Source organism: Balaenoptera physalus, assembly GCF_965194825.1.
Source record: "Balaenoptera physalus genome assembly, chromosome: 5".
Taxonomy (NCBI): Eukaryota; Metazoa; Chordata; class Mammalia; order Artiodactyla; family Balaenopteridae; genus Balaenoptera; species Balaenoptera physalus.
The window spans coordinates 88096107-88119406 of NC_138884.1; the positions used below are offsets into that span (position 1 = coordinate 88096107).

The 23300-nt window shown below is 38.9% G+C and overlaps 1 protein-coding gene, 1 long non-coding RNA gene and 1 pseudogene across 3 annotated transcripts in view; 1 reads left to right on the forward strand and 2 right to left on the reverse strand.

Moving 5' to 3' along the window:
* NWD2 (NACHT and WD repeat domain containing 2) overlaps positions 1-23300 on the reverse strand; it is a 198153-nt gene that overhangs the window by 108656 nt on the left and 66197 nt on the right. Inside the window, exon 2 of the mRNA XM_082464587.1 lies at positions 9504-9592. Coding sequence (XP_082320713.1) covers positions 9504-9592 — 89 coding nt within the window. The remainder of the gene's footprint in view (positions 1-9503; positions 9593-23300) is intronic.
* Positions 1-23300, forward strand: part of LOC309662142 — a 141135-nt gene that overhangs the window by 82766 nt on the left and 35069 nt on the right. The window lies entirely within an intron of this gene.
* LOC309662130 (guanine nucleotide-binding protein G(I)/G(S)/G(O) subunit gamma-5 pseudogene) lies at positions 4119-21613 on the reverse strand (annotated as a pseudogene). Its single transcript has one exon. The product of its transcript is annotated as a guanine nucleotide-binding protein G(I)/G(S)/G(O) subunit gamma-5 pseudogene (transcript).

Consider the following 23300-nt stretch of genomic DNA (forward strand, 5'->3'; position numbering starts at 1 on the left):
AAAATTTAATTGCATTTGTGGCTTGCATCTGTGATTTGTATTATACTTCTTTTGCATAGCAGTGGTCTAGACTCTCAGCTTCTGGGTCTTATTCATTTAATCAATAAATTCACTTTAATCAACATTTATTATGTATATAATATGAACCAGGTACTCTAAAAAGGACTGGTGATAAAAAGATATAAATAATATGACTTCTGACCTTGATGAGCTTCCAGTTAGGGGGAAAGGCATTTTAAAAGTAATTAAAACAGTATGACAGAGGCTATTAAAGACTAGAAATAAATCACTATGGAATCTTGAAGAAGGAAATTCACTGTTTCTTAAAGGATGAGTAGAAAATTTTCTAGTCATTGGCATGGGGGACAGTTTAAGGGCAACCCAAACAGAGGGCACAGTGGGTCTGAAGACTCAGGGAAAAAAAAGAACTTGTTTGGGGAACTGAACGTAGATTAGAAAGGCTAAAACGGGCTACCTGTGTGGGAGGGGACAGACAAGACCTCAGTGGACAGTGGTGGAAAAGAGAACCTCATATGCCAGGCTAAGATGTGCAGAATGTATCTTGTGGATGAAAGAGTCAGATGTGTATTTCAGAGAGACCACTGCAGAAATATGGTGGAGGGTGGACAAGGTGGTCCAGGTGGGTGGAAGGGCTGAGGCTGGGGAGGAGAAGGACGAGATGAAGGTAAACAGGCCCGCAGCATATCTACTTCGATAGTCAAGATGACAGTAATATAGACTTGAACAGCTGGGATACACTGGAGAAATATTTAGGAGGTAGAATCCACAGGTCTTTGGGATTTATTGGATGTTAAAGGTGAAGAAGAAGGAACAGGGTTATTAACTTTGGTGACTAAGTGGTGTGAGAGGAATACTAGATGCCCACTAAAATGTTTGCTAGCAGAAGGTATTCTTTTTTTTTTTTTTATAACATCTTTATTGAAGTATAATTGCTTTACAATGGTGTGTTAGTTTCTGCTTTAAAACAAAGTGAATCAGTTATACATATACATATGTTCCCATATCTCTTCCCTCTTGCATCTCCCTCCCTCCCACCCTCCCTATCCCACCCCTCTAGGTGGTCACAAAGCACCGAGCTCATCTCCCTGTGCTATGCGGCTGCTTCCCACTAGCTATCTATTTTACATTTGGTAGTGTATATATGTCCATGACACTCTCTCACCCTGTCACATCTCACCCCTCCCCCTCCCCATATCCTCAAGTCCATTCTTTAGTAGGTCTGTGTCTTTATTCCCATCTTGCCACTAGGTTCTTCATGTCCTTTTTTTTTTTTTTTTCCCTTAGATTCCATATATATGTGTTAGCATACTGTATTTGTTTTTCTCTTTCTGACTTACTTCACTCTGTATGACAGACTCTAACTCCATCCACCTCATTACAAATACCTCCATTTCATTTCTTTTTATGGCTGAGTAATATTCCATTGTATATATGTGCCACATCTTCTTTATCCATTCATCCGATGATGGACACTTTGGTTGCTTCCATGTCCTGGCTATTGTAAATAGAGCTGCAATGAACATTTTGGTACATGACTCTTTTTGAATTATGGTTTTCTCAGGGTATATGCCCAGTAGTGGGATTGCTGGGTCGTATGGTAGTTCTATTTTTAGTTTTTTAAGGAACCTCCATACTGTTCTCCATAGTGGCTGTATCAATTTACATTCCCACCAACAGTGCAAGAGTGTTCCCTTTCCTCCACACCCTCTCCAGCATTTATTGTTTCTAGATTTTTTGATGATGGCCATTCTGACCGGTGTGAGATGATACCTCATTGTAGTTTTGATTTGCATTTCTCTAATGATTAAGGATGTTGAGCATTCTTTCATGTGTCTGTTGGCCATCTGTATATCTTCTTTGGAGAAATGTCTGTTTAGGTTTTCTGCCCATTTTTGGATTGGGTTGTTTGTTTTTTTGTTATTGAGCTGCATGAGCTGCTTGTAAATCTTGGAGATTAATCCTTTGTCAGTTGCTTCATTTGCAAATATTTTCTCCCATTCTGAGGGTTGTCTTTTGGTCTTGTTTATGGTTTCCTTTGCTGTGCCAAAGCTTTGAAGTTTCATTAGGTCCCATTTGTTTATTTGTGTTTTTATTTCCATTTCCCTAGGAGCTGGGTCAAAAAGGATCTTGCTGTGATTTATGTCATAGAGTGTTCTGCCTATGTTTTCCTCTAAGAGTTTGATAGTGTCTGGCTTAACATTTAGGTCTTTAATCCATTTTGAGTTTATTTTTGTGTATGGTGTCAGGGAGTGTTCTAGTTTCATACTTTTACATGTACCTGTCCAATTTTCCCAGCACCACTTATTGAAGAGACTGTCTTTTCTCCACTGTATATGCTTGCCTCCTTTATCAAAGATAAGGTGACCATATGTGCGTGGGTTTATCTCTGGGCTTTCTATCCTGTTCCATTGATCTATATTTCTGTTTTTGTGCCAGTACCAAACTGTCTTGATTACTGTAGCTTTGTAATATAGTCTGAAGTCAGGGAGCCTGATTCCTCCAGCTCCATTTTTCGTTCTCAAGATTGCTTTGGCTATTCGGGGTCTTTTGTGTCTCCATACAAATTGTGAAATTTTTTGTTCTAGTTCTGTGAAAAATGCCTGTGGTAGTTTGATAGGGATTGCATTGAATCTGTAGATTGCTTTGGGTAGTAGAGTCATTTTCACAATGTTGATTCTTCCAATCCAAGAACATGGTATATCTCTCCATCTATTTGTATCATCTTTAATTTCTTTCATCAGTGTCCTATAATTTTCTGCATACAGGTCTTTTGTCTCCTTAGGTAGGTTTATTCCTAGATATTTTATTCTTTTTGTTGCAATGGTAAACGGGAGTGTTTTCTTAATTTCACTTTCAGATTTTTCATCATTAGTATATAGGAATGCAAGGGATTTCTGTGCATTAATTTTGTATCCTGCTACTTTACCAAATTCATTGATTAGCTCTAGTAGTTTCCTAGTGGCAGTTTTAGGATTCTCTATGTATAGTATCATGTCATCTGCAAACAGTGACAGCTTTACTTCTTCTTTTCCGATTTGGATTCCTTTTATTTCTTTTTCTTCTCTGATTGCTGTGGCTAACACTTCCAAAACTATGTTGAATAATAGTGGTGAGAGTGGGCAACCTTGTCTTGTTCCTGATCTTAGTGGAAATGGTTTCAGTTTTTCACCATTGAGGACGATGTTGGCTGTGGGTTTGTCATATATGGCCTTTATTATGTTGAGGAAAGTTCCCTCTATGCCTACTTTCTGCAGGGCTTTTATCATAAATGGGTGTTGAATTTTGTCGAAAGCTTTCTCTGCATCTATTGAGATGATCATATGGTTTTTCTCCTTCAGTTTGTTAATATGATGTATCACGTTGATTGATTTGCGTATATTGAAGAATCCTTGCCTTCCTGGAATAAACCCCACTTGATCACGGTGTATGATCCTTTTAATGTGCTTTTGGATTCTGTTTGCTAGTATTTTGTTGAGGATTTTTGCATCTATGTTCATCAGTGATATTGGCCTGTAGTTTTTTTTCTTTGTGACATCTTTGTCTGGTTTTGGTATCAGGGTGATGGTGGCCTCGTAGAATGAGTTGGGGAGTGTTCCTCCCTCTGCAATATTTTGGAAGAGTTTGAGAAGGATAGGTGTTAGCTCTTCTCTAAATGTTTGATAGAATTCGCCAGTGAAGCCATCTGGTCCTGGGCTGTTGTTTGTTGGAAGATTTTTAATCACAGTTTCAATTTCAGTGCTTGTGATTGGTCTGTTCATATTTTCTATTTCTTCCTGGTTCAGTCTCGGTAGGTTGTGCATTTCTAAGAATCTGTCCATTTCTTCCAAGTTGTCCATTTTATTGGCATAGAGTTGCTTGTAGTAATCTCTCATGATCGTTTGTATTTCTGCAGTGTCAGTGGTTACTTCTCCTTTTTCATTTCTAATTCTATTGATTTGAGTCTTCTCCCTTTTTCTCTTGATGAGTCTGGCTAATGGTTTGTCAATTTTGTTTATCTTCTCGAAGAACCAGCTTTTAGTTTCATTGATTTTTGCTATTGTTTCCTTCATTTCTTTTTCATTTCTGATCTGATCTTTATGATTTCTTTCCTTCTAGCAGAAGGTATTCTTAAGGAACGAAACTAAGTTGAGTGGTTGGACTGAAATGAAATCGTTTTCAAAATGGAGCAGTGGCTAAGCGCCCAGATCAATCAAGTACCTCTGTTAGAGGTCCCTGCCCCAATCAGGTTTACTCCTGCTCAGTGTACCTGTGGGGGCAGGGTGGGGCAGATTATAAGAGTTCAGGGAGTAGAGGGGGAATATTTGGGAATCAGAAAAGACTTCTTAGAAAGCAAGAACTTGGGCTGGAGTTTGAAGGGTAGGTGGTAGAGGAGAAAGGGTATTTCTGATAAGAGGGGAGAACTGCAATAGGTACAGCGAATGAGATTTTCAAGTCAAGCATGAGTGATCAGCAAGATGTGCTCCAAGGATAGGCTGAGGATGGCCAAACTGGCATGGAGTGTTTATGTTGGGAAAAATGGCAGATGAAGTTGGGGAGACAGCTGGGATCACATTAAAGAGGGACCCCATAGGCAGCAGGGAGCCACTATAAGGTTTTAAGCAAAGGAAATGACAACCTGACATTTAAGTAAGGTTACTCTGGTGATGTATAGAAGAACTCAAGTAGGATGATGGTGTAGGCAGCTCTGCTTGCTACTTTTACTAAACCCAGTAAATGTCGAGCACTCTTCCAGGCCCTGGAGACTTAAAAATAAGCGAGGACTAGTCTCTCTTCCTCCAGGACTTGCAACCTACTGTGGGTAAGCAGAGAACAAGATCAGTTAAGATCCTCTTTGTTCATTTTTTTTTTTTAATAGCTTTAAAAAAAATTTATTTATTTTTGGCTGCCTTGGGGCTTCGTTGCTGTGCGTGGGCTTTCTCTAGTTGTGGTGACCGGGGGCTACTCCTTGTTGCGGTGTGCAGGCTTCTCATTGCAGTAGCTTCGCTTACTGGGGAGCACGGGCTTTAGGTGTGTGGGCTTCAGTAGTTGTGGCACGAGGGCTCAGTAGTTGTGGCACGTGGGCTCAGTAGTTGTGGCACGCAGGCTCTAGAGCGCAGGCTCAGTAGTTGTGGCGCATGGGCTTAGCTGCTCTGCGGCATGTGGGATCTTCCCAGACCAGGGCTCGAACCTGTATCCCCTGCATTGGCAGGTGGATTCTTAACCACTGTACCAGCAGGGAAGTCCCTTCATCTAATTTTTTGAAGCAACTAAGGTTAGATCAGGGTCTCAGCAATAAAAATGGAGAGGAAACATCTGAAAGCAGGGCTTGCATATAATTACAAGCCCTTTTTTATTGGGTCCTGCACCACCTGCTTTTACCCCAATCTGTCTTTATTTTTCCCAATTTATTCCCCTGTTCTTCCTTTTGATCCTCTTCTCCATAGTCAAGGGCACTCACTGAACACTGGCAAATCAAATAACATCTTATTTAAACCCCTTGTCTTTCTCTGAGCCATGTGTGTGTTCTGCTCTGAGTAGGCTTGACATTCTTTCCATTTAATGTTCCCATCTCCAAGCAGCCAACTATGTATATTACACATGGAATTAGTTGAAGTTCACATAATCAGAGATGCTGGTGCATTTTCATTAAAACTCTTAGTTTAAATGAAAAAATAAAGGAAATACTAGAAAACAGTCTGCCAAACAGGCATAGAGAAAAAAGTATATGGCCTTGCTTAAAGTGTAACTCTGCAGTCTATCAACTTAGTTCAATAGAGATTTAACTAAATAGTCAAGTACCTGGCATATAGTAGGCCAATCACTGGGATAAGTTGAATAAGACACAGTTCCAGTTCTGAGAATTTTTAGACGTTATAGACAGGTGATGAAAAACGTACCTAGTCAGATGTCTCCATATCTTTGCCGCTCATTCTAGTCTGCACCATGATCACTTCTTACTTGCGCTGCCTTACTGCTTCTGCCATCTCTCCCCACCCCCACTCCAGTCCCCTCACAAAGCTTGCGCGAACCTCTTAAACATAAATCCCGTCACTCTTTCCCTTCTTATTCAGTAACATTCTGAGTCCTTACTCTTAGTCCATAAGGTATGATCTTCCTTTGATGTCATCTCCTACAATCATTTCTCTTACTCATTACTCCATTCTACTCCATTCCCACTTGGCTTCTTTACTGTGCCTAGAATATTCTAAACACATTCCCACACCAGACCCTTTTCCTGGTTGCCTACGTCTGGAATTCTCCTCCCAAAACATCTGCATGATTTGCTCCATTACCTTCTGCAGATCTCTGCTCAAAGACTGTCCTATTACTCAGTCCTTCTCTGACTACCTAGCATTCCCTACCTCCCTTTATCGTGTTTTACTTTTCTTAAAAGCATTTACTCACTAAAATGCATCTATTACCACTGAAATTTACTGTTTATTGTCTGCCTCTCTCAACAATATTGGAAGCTCCACAAGAAGAGGGTCTGATGGTTTTTTTCCTTGTATTTCCAGCACATGGAATGTTGACTGGCATGTTGTCAACGGTCAATAAACACTTCTTAAATGAACTGGATCAATGATTGGGAGTTATGCACAGGACTTTAGGGGAGCAGGGTATGTGGTATAACCTGGGAGGAATGAGGGGATTAGAGAACAATTCTTTAAGCAAGTAATGTTTGGGCTGAGACTTCATTCATTCAACATTCTTATGGAGTTTTACTATGTGCCAGACACTATTCTAGGATGTAGCTGTCATAAAGGCAGACAAGTCCCTGTTCTTGTGGAACTTACAATCTTGGAAGAAAGACAAGAAACAAGCCAATATATGAGTAAATAAGAAAAATATCCAACACTGACACATGCTATGCAAATAACTAAAATAGGATGATGTAAAAGACAGCACACCTAGGGGGTTACTTTAGATTGGGTCATTAGGGAAGCAACTCTAGGAAGTGACATTTCAGCAGAGACTTGAAGGACAGTGAGTAAGCACCCATGAAAAGATGAGGGGGTGGGCATTCCTATAGAGAGACAGCCAGGGAAAAATCCTTAAATGGGATAGGCTTGAAGTGTTCAAGGGACCAAATGGAGGACACATAGCTGCAGAGAAGTGGGCAAGGAGAAGAGGGGCATGACTTAAGATCAGACAGGAAGAGTCCTAGGAATGAGTAGGACTTAGGAGGTGAAGCAGGGGAAGAACCAGATGGAAAAGCACTGTAGGTGGTAAGAACAGCAAAGGCAAGAAAGCAGGAAATAGACTGGTATATTTGAGTAACTCTAGGAAATGCGTTTCTCCTGAGTCCAATGCACAAAGATGGAATCCAGAACACTGTATGGCTAAATTCGTTTTTTTGTGAAGCTTCTGGCACATTTTGCTGCAGCTGAGAAAATAGAACCATCTCTCTAGTAAACACAGCCTCAGGGAGCTCTATAACCAACCTACTTTGGAAGGTGGGAAGCAAATGCAACCTTGCATATTGTATTCTAAACACAACCTCAGATGTGTTACGCTGTCACCACCCCCATTTTAGACACTAAAGGACCAGCGGGTGGGTTAAGTCACTCACAGTCAAGAGCTGGGGCTCAATTCCATGTCATGCTTTACCCAGTGCTGTTTCCTCTGCTGTCCAGTATCTCACTGACTGATTCAATACACCTGCCTGGAATGATCCTTGCTATCAATTTCTTCTATGGACCTTGCCTTCTATAGTTTTCCTTTGGCTTTATCTGTCTTCTCCTGTACCTACTTAAAATTTAGAAAATATATTTTTCCTTTTTTCCCCTCAGCTAATCCTAATCAATTCCATGTTTTATGGAGGCTGTTCTGTAGCTCAGCCTTCTTCTACTGACAAAAGTGATGCAAACCCAAATAAACTCAAAGATGGGATTAATAGGCTTGGATACATTTCTTTACAGTAACTGAGTCCCCAAGGAATGTCTAAGTCTTTGGGAATCTTGACATATCAGAATTATTAACAGTTGAGACTTTGTTATCAGTAGAACGAGACTCCTCAGAGAAGGTAGTGCTGACTTCACAACAAGGAATTTAGGTTGATGATTTTTCAAGTAAACAGTGACTTATGAGTAACTATTCAATATGTGTGTCACAGTGGCTTGCTGCCAACGGACACTATGCATTGAGATCAAAGCCATTTTGAAACTCTTATTTTATACATTCTATTAGAAGGCCCTATGAAGTATACCAAGACAAAATATTTACAGTCAACCCTTGAATAACACAGGTTTGAACCGTGTGGATCCACTCGTGTGGATTTTTTCAGTAGTAAATACTACAGTATGAAATGATCCATGGTTGGTTGAATCCTCGGATACGGAGGGACCGTGGATACAGAGGGCTGACTGTAAAGTTATACGTGTATTTTCAACTACGCAGAGGGTCAGCACCCCTAACCCCTGCATTGTTTGAGGGTCAACTGTATTCAGAAGGAAACAAATGAGGGGTGAAATTTTCTTCCATTAACAATGACACATTTTCGGCAGGGGGGCGGGGTGGTGGTGTGATGAATTGGGAGATTGGGATTGACATATATACACTAATATGTATAAAATGGATAACTAATAAGAACCTGCTGTACAAAAATATAAAATAAAATTCAAAAATTCAAAAAAAAAAACCCAGAAAACTCTCTCCCAACCCAAAGAGTAAAAAAAAAAAAAAAACAATGACACATTTTGTACTCTTACACCACAAACCTCTAGTCCATAGTCCTTACTTAACAATGTAAACATGTAGTTAGGATAGCACTGGAGAGTTAAGATGTCCATTGCAAATGAAGGTGACGAATTCTGACTAAATAACGCTATATATAGTTGCAGGCGCCATTCACTTAAAAATTTTTTTTGGATGTCTAAGATATGCCCAATGTCTTCTAGTACTTTTCTATTAGGTGGCCTCATCAATAGTGTCTACAAATGCCAGGATGTTTATGAATTTTAGCAATGACATGCACAGTTACTGTTTCTTGAAAGGCTGATGGTTTTTTTTGTTTGTTTGTTTTGGTAAATGGTAAATTCCCAAAATGCTTGGGAAAAAGGACATTCTTCAATGCAAATAAAAACTAAAAGGTAGGACAGAAGGCAAGGACTGACCAAGCTGCTAAAAAGAAATACTCGGGAGAGAGTTGGTCCCAATTTTTTGATGCAAAACATTTCTAGAGATGCCAGCTTAAAGGCAGGTGCTCAGCAACCTTGCCCTTTTTGACATTAGTGGAGGTTAGCAAAAAAGCAAATAAACATAATTTGAAGAAAAAGATGAGCCAATACTGGGTAGGGTCCAAGAAGCAGAGCATAAAAGTGCAAAACATCAAAAATGACTAAATATTTTACTTCCATTTTCCAGTGTTTCTTTTCACCCACGCTTAAAGAAATGAAATATTTCGGGGCTTAAAACTTGCATTTTATAACACCCAAACTGTGACAAGAAACAAACATTAGTTATTTAGCTGACATAATTAAAAATGAAATTAATATCAGCGTTACCTGAAATTCTAATCCATAGTTTTCTCTGCAGAATTCTCTTAATTTAGGATACACGTTTTCTCTTAGTGCCTGTCTTTCTGCTCCCGTGTCTGTGGTAGAAAAGCAAACACACAGAAAGTGAGTTAGGTCCACATAGTACACATTTCTGGAAAAAAAGAAAGCTTACAAATGAACATTAACATTAATATAATCAAGCTGGGGTGCTGCATCGTGAAATGATGGGATATTTGCCTGCTGGAGAAGACTTGCTCTTAACAGAGCAGGGGGAGCTGAGATGTTTACCATGCACACAGGGCGAATGGGAGCCCCTGGGTAAGTTTTGTGGGTGCTGGCAGAGCTGGGAATTCACAGCTCATTCTTTATACCCATGTAGACCCTCACATGGCGCTCTTAAATAGCCACAACCACATTATCTTTCAAAGAGGTAGAAGGAAAAATTGTAAGGCTATCAGGTGTAGCTCCATTGAGTGTAAATATTTCAAAACACACACACACACAGACACACACACTGATTACTGATTTCCAAAAGCATCCAGACTCTATCATTCCCTACAATATTTAGAAACAATGCTACTTTTACAAGATTCAGTACAGCATCTGTGCAATCAGCACAATAGTCAGGAGCGACAAACGGTAGGAGTCAACATCTAAAACTAGCAGATTCCACTGGCCAGCGGTTCAACATTAGCGTCTCCCACCCTGGGCTTAGGGACCTGTTATATCAGAGAGGCGATCGTTTTACATGTGCCACAGTGTGTTAAAAGCTTCGAAATAAAATATTTAAAAATTATCCGTGTCATTAAAAAATACAAGAAGAAACAGAGAACCTGAAACCAGAAGAACCATAACATATGTATGTATTTAATGTTGAATGTTCTGCACAGAAAGGGATTCTACAGCCACTTGTGCCAGACAGTGTGCCACATCAGTGATGATGCTGTAAGATGCTTACAGCAAAGAGAATGGTCCTCGCCCAGCTAACTTCAGAGAAAGATAAGAATCAGAGCTTAAAAAATTAGGTTAATGTGTTATCTCATGAAAAGGACCATTTGCTAAATGTACCTCAATCCCAGCCACAACCATGAAACATCTGCATACCACATTTACAACTCAGGAACCAATTTAAAAGACTGTCCTTGTTATTCTCAAGCACATCTGTCCATGCAAACTCAACCATATGCCGTGTTGACCTACTCTACTTTCCTACTGTTCTCAAGCCTGTTTTGAGAGGCAAACAACCAATCCCAAGAGTCTGAGATGCAGCGGCAGCTTGACAGAGTGACAGGAACCAGTGTTTACACGGGAACCAAAGATTCAATACAAGGTCTTTGAGATTACCCTGTGATCCAAACAAGTAGGGTCTTTTCCCCCCATAGATCCAACAGGGACCTAAGTCCAAAGGGAAAGCAGGAAGACCGCATTGAGGAGGGTACACCTGAGCAGTGCCCATGTGCCATCACGACACTGGTGGAAGCAGCAGATTATATAATCAGCACATGATTTATATAATCTTGGGAGCAGGTGCCCATCCTCCCTCACCCCACTGTAAGGGCTGAAAACACTAACTTCGAAGTAAAGCTGATGATATTCAATCTCTCTAAAAGGCTACCGATTTTTAAGACCCAAATAACAAAAAGTCAGTTTAAAAATGAAGAGATACTACCAGATGTGGAATTTGGGAATATATTAAACAAGGATTATTGGTAAGATATTCTAAAAAAAAATAGTATTCAAATAATACATGAAAAAAGTTATGAAATGAGCAGAAATTTGCTTCTTAAAAATGTTATTGTAACTCTTATTACTGGGTCCCGAGACCTGAATGTGTCATAGTAAGGAGGCTAAGACAGAAATGCAATATCTAATTACTAACATTTACTGAGTGCTTACTGTAGACTAGTAGTGTGCTAACTTTTTCTATGTGTATTTTCTTAGTCACTTCTGTCAAAAACCCTATGAAATAGGTAAAATTATCAGTCCATTTTTAAAATAAGAGGAAACAAATATAAAGGGGTTAAGAGACATGCCTGAGGTCATATGACCACTAAGTTGGAGAACCTGGATTTGAATTTAGAGAGCCAAATGCCATAGTCTGCTCTAACCATGGAAAATATGCAACTGTACAAAGAATCAATCTTTGAAAATGACAAATGCAAGAGCTTCCCAGAATGGTTAAGGGATGCTGAAGTCCTAATATTTATGAAACAAACAAACAAAAATCTCAGTTATCTGTGACAGATTTTTCCCTTTCTATAATACACCCTTCAACAGCCACCCATAAATATGTTCTCTTGCTCCATCCATCTCTAAATAAATCCTGAATGAATCTACATCTCTGCACCTCTGGTACAAGCCAAACTCATCTCTCAACTGGACCCTATCTTGCTGTTTCCATACTTGCCTCCGTCAATCCATTCTCCACAGAGCAGCCAGACCAATCTTATGTAAAAACATAAATCCGATCACATCACTCTCTTGTTTAAAATCCTCCAGCAGCTCTTCATGGAGCTTGGAATGAAATCCCCACTCCTTACCTTGAACGTTCTCTCCTTCTCTAAGCTCATTTCTTACCACTTGCCCTGTTCATGTCACTCAAGCAGCGCTGGCGTTCATTTGGTTCCTGGGTTATATTCTCACTGTTGACCTCTGCTCTAGCCATGACTTCCTCCTGGAATGCTTAGTCCCATGATCATTTCATGTCATCTCCTGTCATTCAAGTGTCAGCTTTAATGCCACCTCCTCAGAGAGGCCTTCTCTGAGCCCTCCAGCTACAGAACCCCTCTCTATCACACCATCTTCTTCAAATTCTTTGCACGTTACTCATCACTATAATTATCTGTTTACTATGTGTCTCCCCCACTGCCACGTGAGCTCAATGGGACTCAGAACCTTCTTCTGTCTCTTTCGCTGCTGCATCCCCAGTGACTAGGGTCATGCTCAGTTAAGGAAGGAGTACGTGAAAAAACCCACACAGGCACCGGGGATAAAAATGAGCTGACAGGCAATGCGTCTCTGCAATTACCTCCAGAAACAGAAAGCCTTCCTACATTACAATATGCCATTGGTTGGACATGGAATCAAGACTGTGAAATTCTGGGAAATACATAATCGGGTTTAGAAAGTTGAGTTCATGAAGTAAGTGAATGAACTGAAATACTGATATCTTTCCTGGTTTCTGTGTTTCTGGCAAAATACTAATATTTTATCAAATTATGAATATCTAAAATGTGAGGGAAGTATATGACAGGCATTCTGTATTATTACTTATATTACAAAAGTGACTCCGATTTTCCTATATTTGTATTAATATAGGATGATTGGGTCTGGAAATGGAAAAGTAATTAAAATAGAATGGATTAATTATGCTGGGTGACAGATAAGCTGGCTTAATTATACAAAAAACCTGATTCATACTGACAGCACATCCGGATGGTTGGCATTTAAAAAACACTAGAATGTCATGGATAGGAAAAATTAAGTCACAGAATGTCACACATAAAGAGGGACCTCTTACAAAAGTGTAAATCAAGACGAGGTATGTCATCATTTATTCTTCATAGTCACTGCATCCATTTGTATCTGTCCAGCTCCTGAATGCTTTGAAAAGATGCATTAACACTTTGGCAGCACTAAAGAGGTTTTTAAAGAGTTGCTTTCTAAATAATTCCTCTATAATTTCAGAATTAATGATGGTCTCTGTGTAGTATCTGAGTTACCTGCAGGAAGAACATTAGCTGGCGCAGAATTATCAGTCAATATCATTATCCTACTTCAAGCAGGGTTTAGATTAATTCCAAGCTTTTATTAAAACTAAGAGTGCCAAAATGACCATGTTGGACTGGAACTTCTTACTGTCCCACCTCACCCAACCTTAAGAGCATGGACGTTAGATTAAGTCATTTCCCTCTTGGCAGCTCACAAAACTTATCTAGGATCCACCTACAGCTGTCATTCCAGCCTGGGTTCCCAAGTCTCTGTAGGTTTGCTCTTGCCTGGATTTTCCCTCTTTACCTGGCCCCTTAGCCAATGATTCATCTGGACATCTTATCTGACTTTTGTTGTTGTTTGGGTTGATTTCCTGTCTGGCAGCTGCCCAGAGGCTACCTCCTCTCCATGCCCTCCAAGTCCTCTGTGCCCAACCATCACCCTCACCATTCCTTATTTCCATATCACCACATCCTGTCAATTTTATCATAATCTTCTTTTGAATTTGGCTAGGCTTTTTTGTCTACTCTCTATTTTTGTACTCACCATCTCTCAGCCCTTAGAGTCCAAAAGTCTCCTATTTGATTGACCTGTTACCTGTCCCTTCTCATTGCAGTCTTAAGCTCCACAGAGCTGCTGGAGATAAATTCTAAGACAAAATAAAAGTGAAAACTAATTTGATCATTAAAGACCTTGGCTGGCATCTGGTGGCCCAGAGGATGAAGGCCAGAATAATCAGCAGGTGTAAATGTATCTTCGACCTAAGTTCTATCTTCTACTGCTCTTTATCATGCACCCTCCAGGGTATTTTTCAGATATTACTTGAACCCGAGCCTTGTCTTTATACATACTGCTTTCCATGCCCAGAATCCCCTATCTACTGCATCCCCTTTGCTTGGCAGACTCCGACCCTCCTGAGTTCCAATCAAAGGCAGCACAGTTTGTGAATGCTTACTAGACAGAGACAGGCATGCCCTGGTCACCCCATAGCACTTTGTTCACCCCTATATAACATCATGTATTTTACTTTATTATAAATATAATATTTTTAATTTATTTATTTTTAGTCTGTCTCCCACCATTAGACTTGTGAATTCATGGGAGGCAAGGACTTCCTCATACATAATTATTATAATTAGGAATGAAATGCCACGTAGCATACTGATGCTACAGAAGTTAAAAAAAAATTTATAAGGATATACTGTGAACAATAACTTTATTTCTAATAAATTAGAAAACATGGGTGAAATGAACAAATTCTAGAAACAGAAATTACTGAAACTGACTCAAGGAAAAGAAAATCTGAAGAGATCTACAGCAAGTTAAAAAATTTCAATTAGGTATTAAAAATCTTCCCAAAGAAAATCACCACCCCAGAGTATTTAACTGATATATCAATATTTAAAGAAATAATCCCTTACACTTTCAGGAAAGAGTAGAAGGAACACTTCAACTCATTCTTTAAGTCTATATTATCCTAAACCCCAAATGAGACAATAACATCAAAAGAAAAAACACAAAACAAAAACTGCAGACCAATATATATCCCTCATGAACACTGAGGCAAAAACTCTTAGCAAGATACTAGCAAACTGACCCCAGCAATATATACACTGTCACCAAAGGGGATATAGTACAAGAATGATAGGTTAGTTTAATGTGGAATATGCCACATTAATACAGGGCATGACCATATGATCACTCCAAAGATGCAGAAAAACTTTTGCCAAAATCTAATACCCATTCAACCACAGGGAACAAAAAGTAATTTCTTTGCCCTGATAAAGGGCACTTACACAAAACCCTACAATTAGCACCATGTTTCATGGCTTAAGACTGAATATTTTCCACCTATGGTCAGGAACACATTATCACTTATAGTCAACATTTTACTGGAGGTTGTAGTCAGTGCAGTGAAGAAAAAATTAAAAATAAAGGCATCTAGACTGAAAAGGAAAAAAATTATTCTCGGATGACAAGGTCTTGTATGTAGAAAACCCTGAGGAATCCAGAGGAAAAATACAATGACTAATAAACGATTTCAACAAGGTGGCTGGATAGACTATACAAATCAACAGTATTTCTCTATACTCACAATAAACAATCCAAAAATGAAATAGAAAAACTGCATTTACAATAGCATTAAAATAATAAAACACTGAAAAACAAATTTAACAAAAGCAACGCAATACATACATTGTAAACCATAAGACCTTGCTGAGAGAAAGATCTAAAAGGAGATCTTTCATCTTCATGGATGGGAAGACTCAATATTGTTAGCATGGCAATCCTCACCAGTTACAGGCTCGAGATTCTCCAAACTTATCTACAGATCCAACACAGTCCCTATCAGAACCCCAGCATATTTTGCAATTATTTTTTCAGTGCCATCATTGAAATGAAGTTTTAAAGCACACTTTGGTCAGTCTTGCTCATTATCTGATCTGTTAAGTACACCAACTGGTATCAAACAGAAAAGACAGTAGAGGGACTAACTGTGGTTCTAGAACCAAAATCCCCGTGTCTGAATCCTAGCTCTTCACCTGCTAGCTGTGTGATTTCAGGCAAATTAAAAGATGTCTTTTTTTTTCTCATTTATCATGTGGAATCAAAATTACTAGCATCAAGCTTATGAGGTTGTTGTGAAGATTAGATGGAGTCTTTCAACACCACCTGGCATGTGGTAAATACTCAATAAATGTTGTAATTATTCTATCAAACAATTTGGGGAATCAAAGATTAAAGCATCTTTTATTACGTATGATAATTTTTAGCACTGAAAGATTTATAGTAAAGTAGCTACAACAATCATGATCTTATCCCACATTGTAGTTCTTAAAATGATCAAATTTTCAAGATAGTTTTCAAAGGTTTAGGGAAAACCATAGTTAAAATGTAATTTTAAAAATATCACCAGTTTAGGGTTTCCCTGGTGGTGCAGGGGTTAAGAATCCGCCTGCCAATGCAGGGATCACGGGTTCGAGCCCTGGTCTGGGAAGATCCCACATGCCGCGGAGCAACTAAGCCCGTGCGCCACAACTACTGAGCCTGTGCTCTAGAGCCCGCAAGCCACAACTACTGAGCCCATGCACCTAGAGCCTGTGCTCTGCAACAAGAGAAGCCACTGCAATGAGAAGCCCACACATCGCAATGAAGAGGAGCCCCCACTCGCAGCAACCAGAGAAAGCCCGTGTGGAGCAATGGAGACCCAACTCAGCCAAAAATAAAGAAATAAAGGCTTAAGTTAAAAAAAAATATATCACCAGTTTATCCAAATACTCTTAAAAGTTCCCAGTAGGAATTCACTAACTGTATTACTGCTATACCTCAATACACTTTAGGAAAAAAGAGTAAACTATAAAAGATAACAATGCTGGGCTTATTTCTGGTAATATTGTGGAAAAGAACCCTCACAAATATGACACTAAAACAACCCAAATATGGCATACAAATATCTAAAAATATATATTTAAAAATGTGTCACATAGTTTGAATGAAACTAAGCAATACACAGAGGCCCAAGGCACAGTGAAAGCAGTAATCTCAGAAAATAAGGGATCTCTGAGGCCAGCTTTTGGTTATTTCCCACTAAGCCCTGGTGACCTCTAATGTTGATTTTTGTCTTCTGTGGGTGCAGGGTAGATTGGACACAAAGCACAGAGCCCCAAAGTGGTGAGTCTAACAGGAAATCCTTACAAAAGGCCATGACCCCAAAGAGCTAAGACCTTCAGTGTGAGGGTGAATCCGAAATCAATCTTCATCACCAAGAAAACCTGCTGCTATACCATTCACACTAGGTGGAAAAAAACCCAACCTCCTTGATATTCGTAATCACAAGCTTGGCCTCTTGTCGGTTAGCAGTGCAAATTCATTTTATTTAAAGTCTGACAAGGAATTCCCTGGTGGTCCAGTGGTTAGGACTCCATGCTTCCACCACAGGGGGCACAGGTTCGATCCCTGCTCGGGGAACTGTGAATAAGATACTGCATGCCGCGCTGTGACCCCTAGTGCTTGAGAAGCATAATTTCTAACAAGTCCTAATGAATTTCAGCAAATTAAAAGTTTCGAAGACTATTAAGCCACACGCACTCACACACACGAATTCCTGGGGTTTATCCCAGGAATGCAAGGATTCTTCAATATACACAAATCAATCAATGTGATACAATCATATTAACAAACTGAAGAATAAAAACCACATGATCATCTCAACAGATGCAGAAAAAGCTTTTGACAAAATTCAACACCCATTTATGATAAAAACTCTCCAGAGAGTGGGCATAGAGAGAGCCTACCTCAACATAATAAAGGCCATATATGACAAACCCACAGCAAACATCATTCTCAACGGTGAAAAACTGAAACAATTTCCTCTAAGATCAGGAACAAGAGAAGGATGTCTACTCCCACCACTATTATTCAACATAGTTTTGGAAGTTCCAGCCATGGCAATCAAAGAAAAAGAAATAAAGGGAATACAAATTGGAAAAGAAGTAGTAAAACTGTCACTGTTTGCAGATGACATGATACTATACATAGAAAATCCTAAAGATGCCACCAGAAAACTACTAGAACTAATCATTGGATTTGGTAAGATTGCAGGATTCAAAATTAATGCACAGAAACCTCTGGCATTCCTACACACCAACAACAAAAAATCAGAAAGAGAAATTAAGGAAACAATCCCATTTACCATCGCAACAAAAAGAATAAAATACCTAGGAATAAGCCTGCCCAAGGAGGTGAAAGACTTGTACTCAGAAAACTATAAAACACTGATGAAAGAAATCAAAGATGACATAAACAGATGGAGAAATATACCATATTCTTAGATTGGAAGAATCAATATTGTGAAAATGACTATACTACCCAGGGCAATCTACAGATTCAATGCAGTCCTTATCAAACTACCAATGTCATTCTTCACAGAATTAGAACAAAAAATTTTACAATTCGTATGGAAACACAAAAGACCCCAAATAGCCCAAGCAATCTTGAGAAAGAAAAATGGAGCTGGAGGAATCAGGCTCCCAGACTTCAGACTATACTACAAAGCTACAGTAATCAAGACAGTATGGTACTGGCACAGAAACAGGAATATAGATCAGTGGTACAGGATAGAATGCCCAGAGATAAACCCATGCACATATAGGCACCTAATTTACGACAAAGGAGCCAAGAACATACAATGGAGAAAAGACAGCCTCTTCAATAAGTGGTGCTGGGAAAACTGGACAGCTACATGTAAATGAATGAAATCAGAACACTCCCTAACACCATACACAAAAATAAACTCCAAATGGATTAAAGACCAAAATGTAAGATCAGACACCATAAAACTATTAGAGGAAAACATAGGAAAAACACTCTTTGATATAAACCACAGAAAGATCTTTTTTGACCCACCTCCTAGAGTAATGAAAATAAGAACAAACAAATGGGACTTAATTAAACTTAAAAGCTTTTGCACAGCAAAGGAAACCATAAATAAGACAAAAAGACAACCCTCAGAATGGGAGAAAATATTTGCAAATGAAACAACAGACAAAGGATTAATCTCCAAAATATACAAACAGCTCATGGAGCTCAGTATCAAAAAAAAATCCAATTAAAAAATGGGCAGAAGACATAAATAGACATTTTACCAAGTAAGACATACAGAGGGCCAAGAGGCACATGAAAAGATGCTCAACATCACTAATTGTTAGAGAAATGCAAATCAAAACTACAGTGAGGTATCACCTCACACCAGTCAGAATGACCATTATCAAAAAATCTAGAAACAAATGCTGGAGAGAGTGCAGAGAAAAGGGAACCCTCCTGCACTGTTGGTGGGAATGTAAATTGATACAACCACTATGGAAAACAGTATGGAGGTTCCTTAAAAAACTAAAAATAGAACAACCATATGACCCAGCAATCCCACTACTGGGCATATACCCTGAGAAAACCATAATTCAAAAAGAGACATGTACCACATGTTCATTGCAGCACTATTTACAACAGCCAGGACATGGAAGAAACCTAAGTGTCCATCAACAGATGAATGGATAAAGAAGTTGTGGCACATAGATACAATGGAATAATGCTCAGCCATAAAAAGAAACAAAATTGAGTTATTTGTAGTGAGGTGGATGGACCTAGAGTCTGTTATACAGAGTGAAGTAAGTCAGAAAGAGAAAAACAAATACCATATGTTAACACACATATATGGAATCTAAAAAAAAAAAAAAAAATGGTACTGATGAACCTATTGGCAGGGCAGTAATAAAGATGTAGACACAGAGAATGGACCTGAGGACACAGGGTGGGAGGGGGAAGCTGGGGCGAAGTGAGAGTAGCATCGACATATATACACTACCAAATGTAAAATAGTTAGCTAGTGGGAAGCAGCAGCATAGCACAGGGAGATCAGCTCAGTGCTTTGCAATGACCTAGAGGGGTGGGACAGGGAGGATGAGAGGGAGGCTTGAGAGGGAGGGGATACGGGGACATATGTATGCATATGGCTGATTCACTTTGGTATACAACAGAAACTAACACATATTGTGAAGCAATTATACTCCAGTAAAGATCTATTAAAAAAAAAAAGAAATATCTAGACTGTCAGCCTAGAATTAAATAAGCAACAAAGTAATCTTTCCGCAAAAGAGGATATTTTTAGAAAAACAAAAAGTGAGTTTCCTGCCTTCTTTGTTTCGTATCAATTATTTTATTTTTTCCAGTTTCACTGAGACATAATTGACATATAGCAATATATAGGTTTAAGGTGTACAGAATAATAATTTGACTTATATACATCATGCTTATCACAAGTTTAATGAACACCCATCATCTCATATAGATACAAAATTGAATAGAAAAAAATTTGTGTGTGATGAGAACTCTTTGGATTTACTCTTTCATATATAAAAGTGTTAATTATATTTACCATGTTGTACGTTACATCCCTAGTACTTAGTTATCTTAGAAGTTTGTACATTTTGACTCTTTGTCCATTGCTCACCCCTCCCTCTGATAACCACAAATCTGGTCTCTTTTTCTATGAATGAGTTTGTTTGTTTCTGGACCTACAACTAACCCATGTTAGTTCCTGTTACACAATATAGTGATTTTTTTCTATACATTTCAGAATGATCACCACGATAAGTCTAGTTAAGATACATCACCATACAAAGATATTGCATACTTTCTGACTATATTCCCCATGCTGTACATTTCATACCTGTGACTCACTTATTTTGCAACTGGAAGTTAGTACCTCAATCTCCCTCACCTGTTTCTTTCCTCTCCCTACACCCCTCCTCTCTAGCAAACACCTGTTTGGTCTCTGTATCTATACTGTTTTGTTATGTTTGTTCATTTGTTTTGTTTCCCAGATGCCACATTGTAAGTGAAATCACACAGTATTTGTCTTTCTCTATCTGACTTATTTTGATTAGTGTGTGTGTGTGTGTGTGTGTATACACACACACACACACACACACCATATCTTCTTTATCCATTCATCTACTGATGGGTGCTTGGGTTGCTTCTGTATCTTGGTTATTGTAAATAATGCTGCAATGGGCATAGGGGTGCATGTATCTTTTCTAATTAGTGCTTTCATTTTCTTTGGATAAAATAGCCAGGAGTGAAATTGCTGGATAAGGTTGTTGTATTTTTAATTTTTTGTGGAACCTCCATACGTTTTCCATAGGGGCTGCACCAGTTTACATTCCCACCAACACTGCACAAGGGTTTCCTTTTCTTCACATCTTCACCAACACTTGTTGTCTTTTTGATAATAGCCATTCTGACAGGTATGAGGTGATATCTCATTGTGGTTTTCTTTTTTTTTTTTTTTTAACTTTTATACTAAGTATTTTATTGTATGCTGCCACCAGTGTATATAAAATAATTACCCTTGTGAAACAGAAATTCATGAATATTCAGAGAGGTAGACTGACAAAAGTTGAAGTTTGTATAGTATGGCACGTGTTATAGAGACAGGCTTTTTTTTTTGTACAGGCTTCAGATTTAGCTTTCCTTTGAATATTCACCGGTTTATGAAAAGTGGTTTAAAAACCTTGCAAAGATTCATTTTGTTCCTACAAAAAGGAACAGACTTTCTGAGGTCTGAAAGGATTTGTACTTGAAGATACTCCAGTCAGCAGGGGGTCATGTTGAGCATTCTGCAGACAGAATTGTTTCAAATCTGCAGCTGCCTGGGAAACCTTCACGCGGTTGAGCCCGGCCTCCAGCCGGAGCTGTTGAACCACTTTCTTCATAGTGGCGACGCTGGAGGAACCAGACATGGCGCACGCGAGAGCTGGGCAGATCGGCAATCCGTCGGTGGATCGGTGGTGGGTCCACAGGGCCAGACGGCGGGACGGCGGAGCGGCCCTCATTGTGGTTTTGATTTGCATTTTCCTGATGATTAGTGATGGTGAACATCTTTTCATATGCCTGCTGGTCGTCTGAATTTCTTCTTTGGAAAAATGTCTATTCAGATCCTCTTCCCATTTTTAATCAGGTTGTTTGTTTTTTGATGTTGAGTTGTACAAGTTCTTTATATAGTTTGGATATTAACCCCCTATCGGATATATTGTCAGTAAATATCTTCTCCCATTCAGTAGGTGGCCTTTTCATTTGGTTGATAGTTCCCTTCACTGTGCAAAAGATTTTTAGTTTGATGTAGTCTCATTTGCTTATTTTTGCTTTTGTTTCACTTGCCTGAGGCAACATATTCAAAAAAATATTACTAAGACTGATGTCAAAGAGTTATTGCCTACGTTTTCTTCTATATGCTTTATGGTTTCAGGTCTTACATTTAAGTCTTTAATCCATTTTGAATTTATTTTTGTGCATGGTGTGAGACAGTAGTCCAGTTTGATTCTTTTGCATGTAGCTGTCCAGTTTTCCCAACACCATTTACTGAAAAGGATGTCTTTTTCCCCACTGTATATTCTTCCCTCCTTTGTTGTAGATTAATTGCCCATATAAATGTTGGTTCATTTCTGAGCTCTCTATTCTGTGGCTTATTTCTTTAGAAGGAAATTCTAACGGATTTATTTCAGGTAGAAGAAAATTTGAGATGCAAGAAGTATTGGTGTATAAATAAACTGGTAGATATACAGCTAAGCCTAAAAATAAATTAGTTGCTACATCTAACTAAAAGGCTTCTGTACACCAATGAAACCAACAAGGAAGCAAAAAGAGAGAGGATATTTGCAAATTGTGTATCAAATAAGGGGTTAATATCCAAATTATACAAAGAACTCATACAGCTCAACAACAAAAGAACAAACAATCCAATTAAAAAATGGGCAGAGAATCTGAATAGACATTTTTCCAAAGAAGACATACAGATGGCCAATAAGTAGATGAAAAGATGCTCAGCATCACTAATCATCAGGGAAATGCAAACCAAAACCATAGTGAGTTATCATCTCACACCTGTCAGAATGGCTTTTGTCAAAATGACAAGAAATTACAAGTGTTGGTGAGGATCTGTAGAAAAAAAGAACCCTCATGCACTGCTGGTGGGAATGTAAATTGGTGCAGCTGTGGAAAACAATATGAAGGTTCCTCAAAAAATTAAAAATAGAAATACCATATGACCCAGCAATTCCACTTCTGGGTATGTAAACAAAGAAAATAATAGAATGTTGTATCTATGAAACTAATAATGTTGTATGTCAATTATACTTTAAAAACTAGTAACATAAAATCATAACATTTAATATTGGGGCTTAAAAAGGTAGAATTAAAAAGTCTTAGATAGGGACTTCCCTGGTGATGCAGTGGTTAAGACTCAGCGCTCCCAATGCAGGGGGCCTGGGTTTGATCCCTGGTCAGGGAACTAGATCCCACAGGCATGCTGCAACTAAGAGTTCGCATGCCACAACAAAGGAGCTGGTGAGCCTCAACTAAGGAGCCCACGTGCTGCAACTAAGACCCAGGGCAACCAAATAAATAAATTTAAAAAAAAATCTTAGATAAAAATAGCATGATGAGAATAAAACCTTAGATCCTGGGCTTCCCTGGTGGCGCAGTGGTTACGAATCCACCTGCCAATACAGGGGACATGGGTTCAAGCCTGGGTTCAGG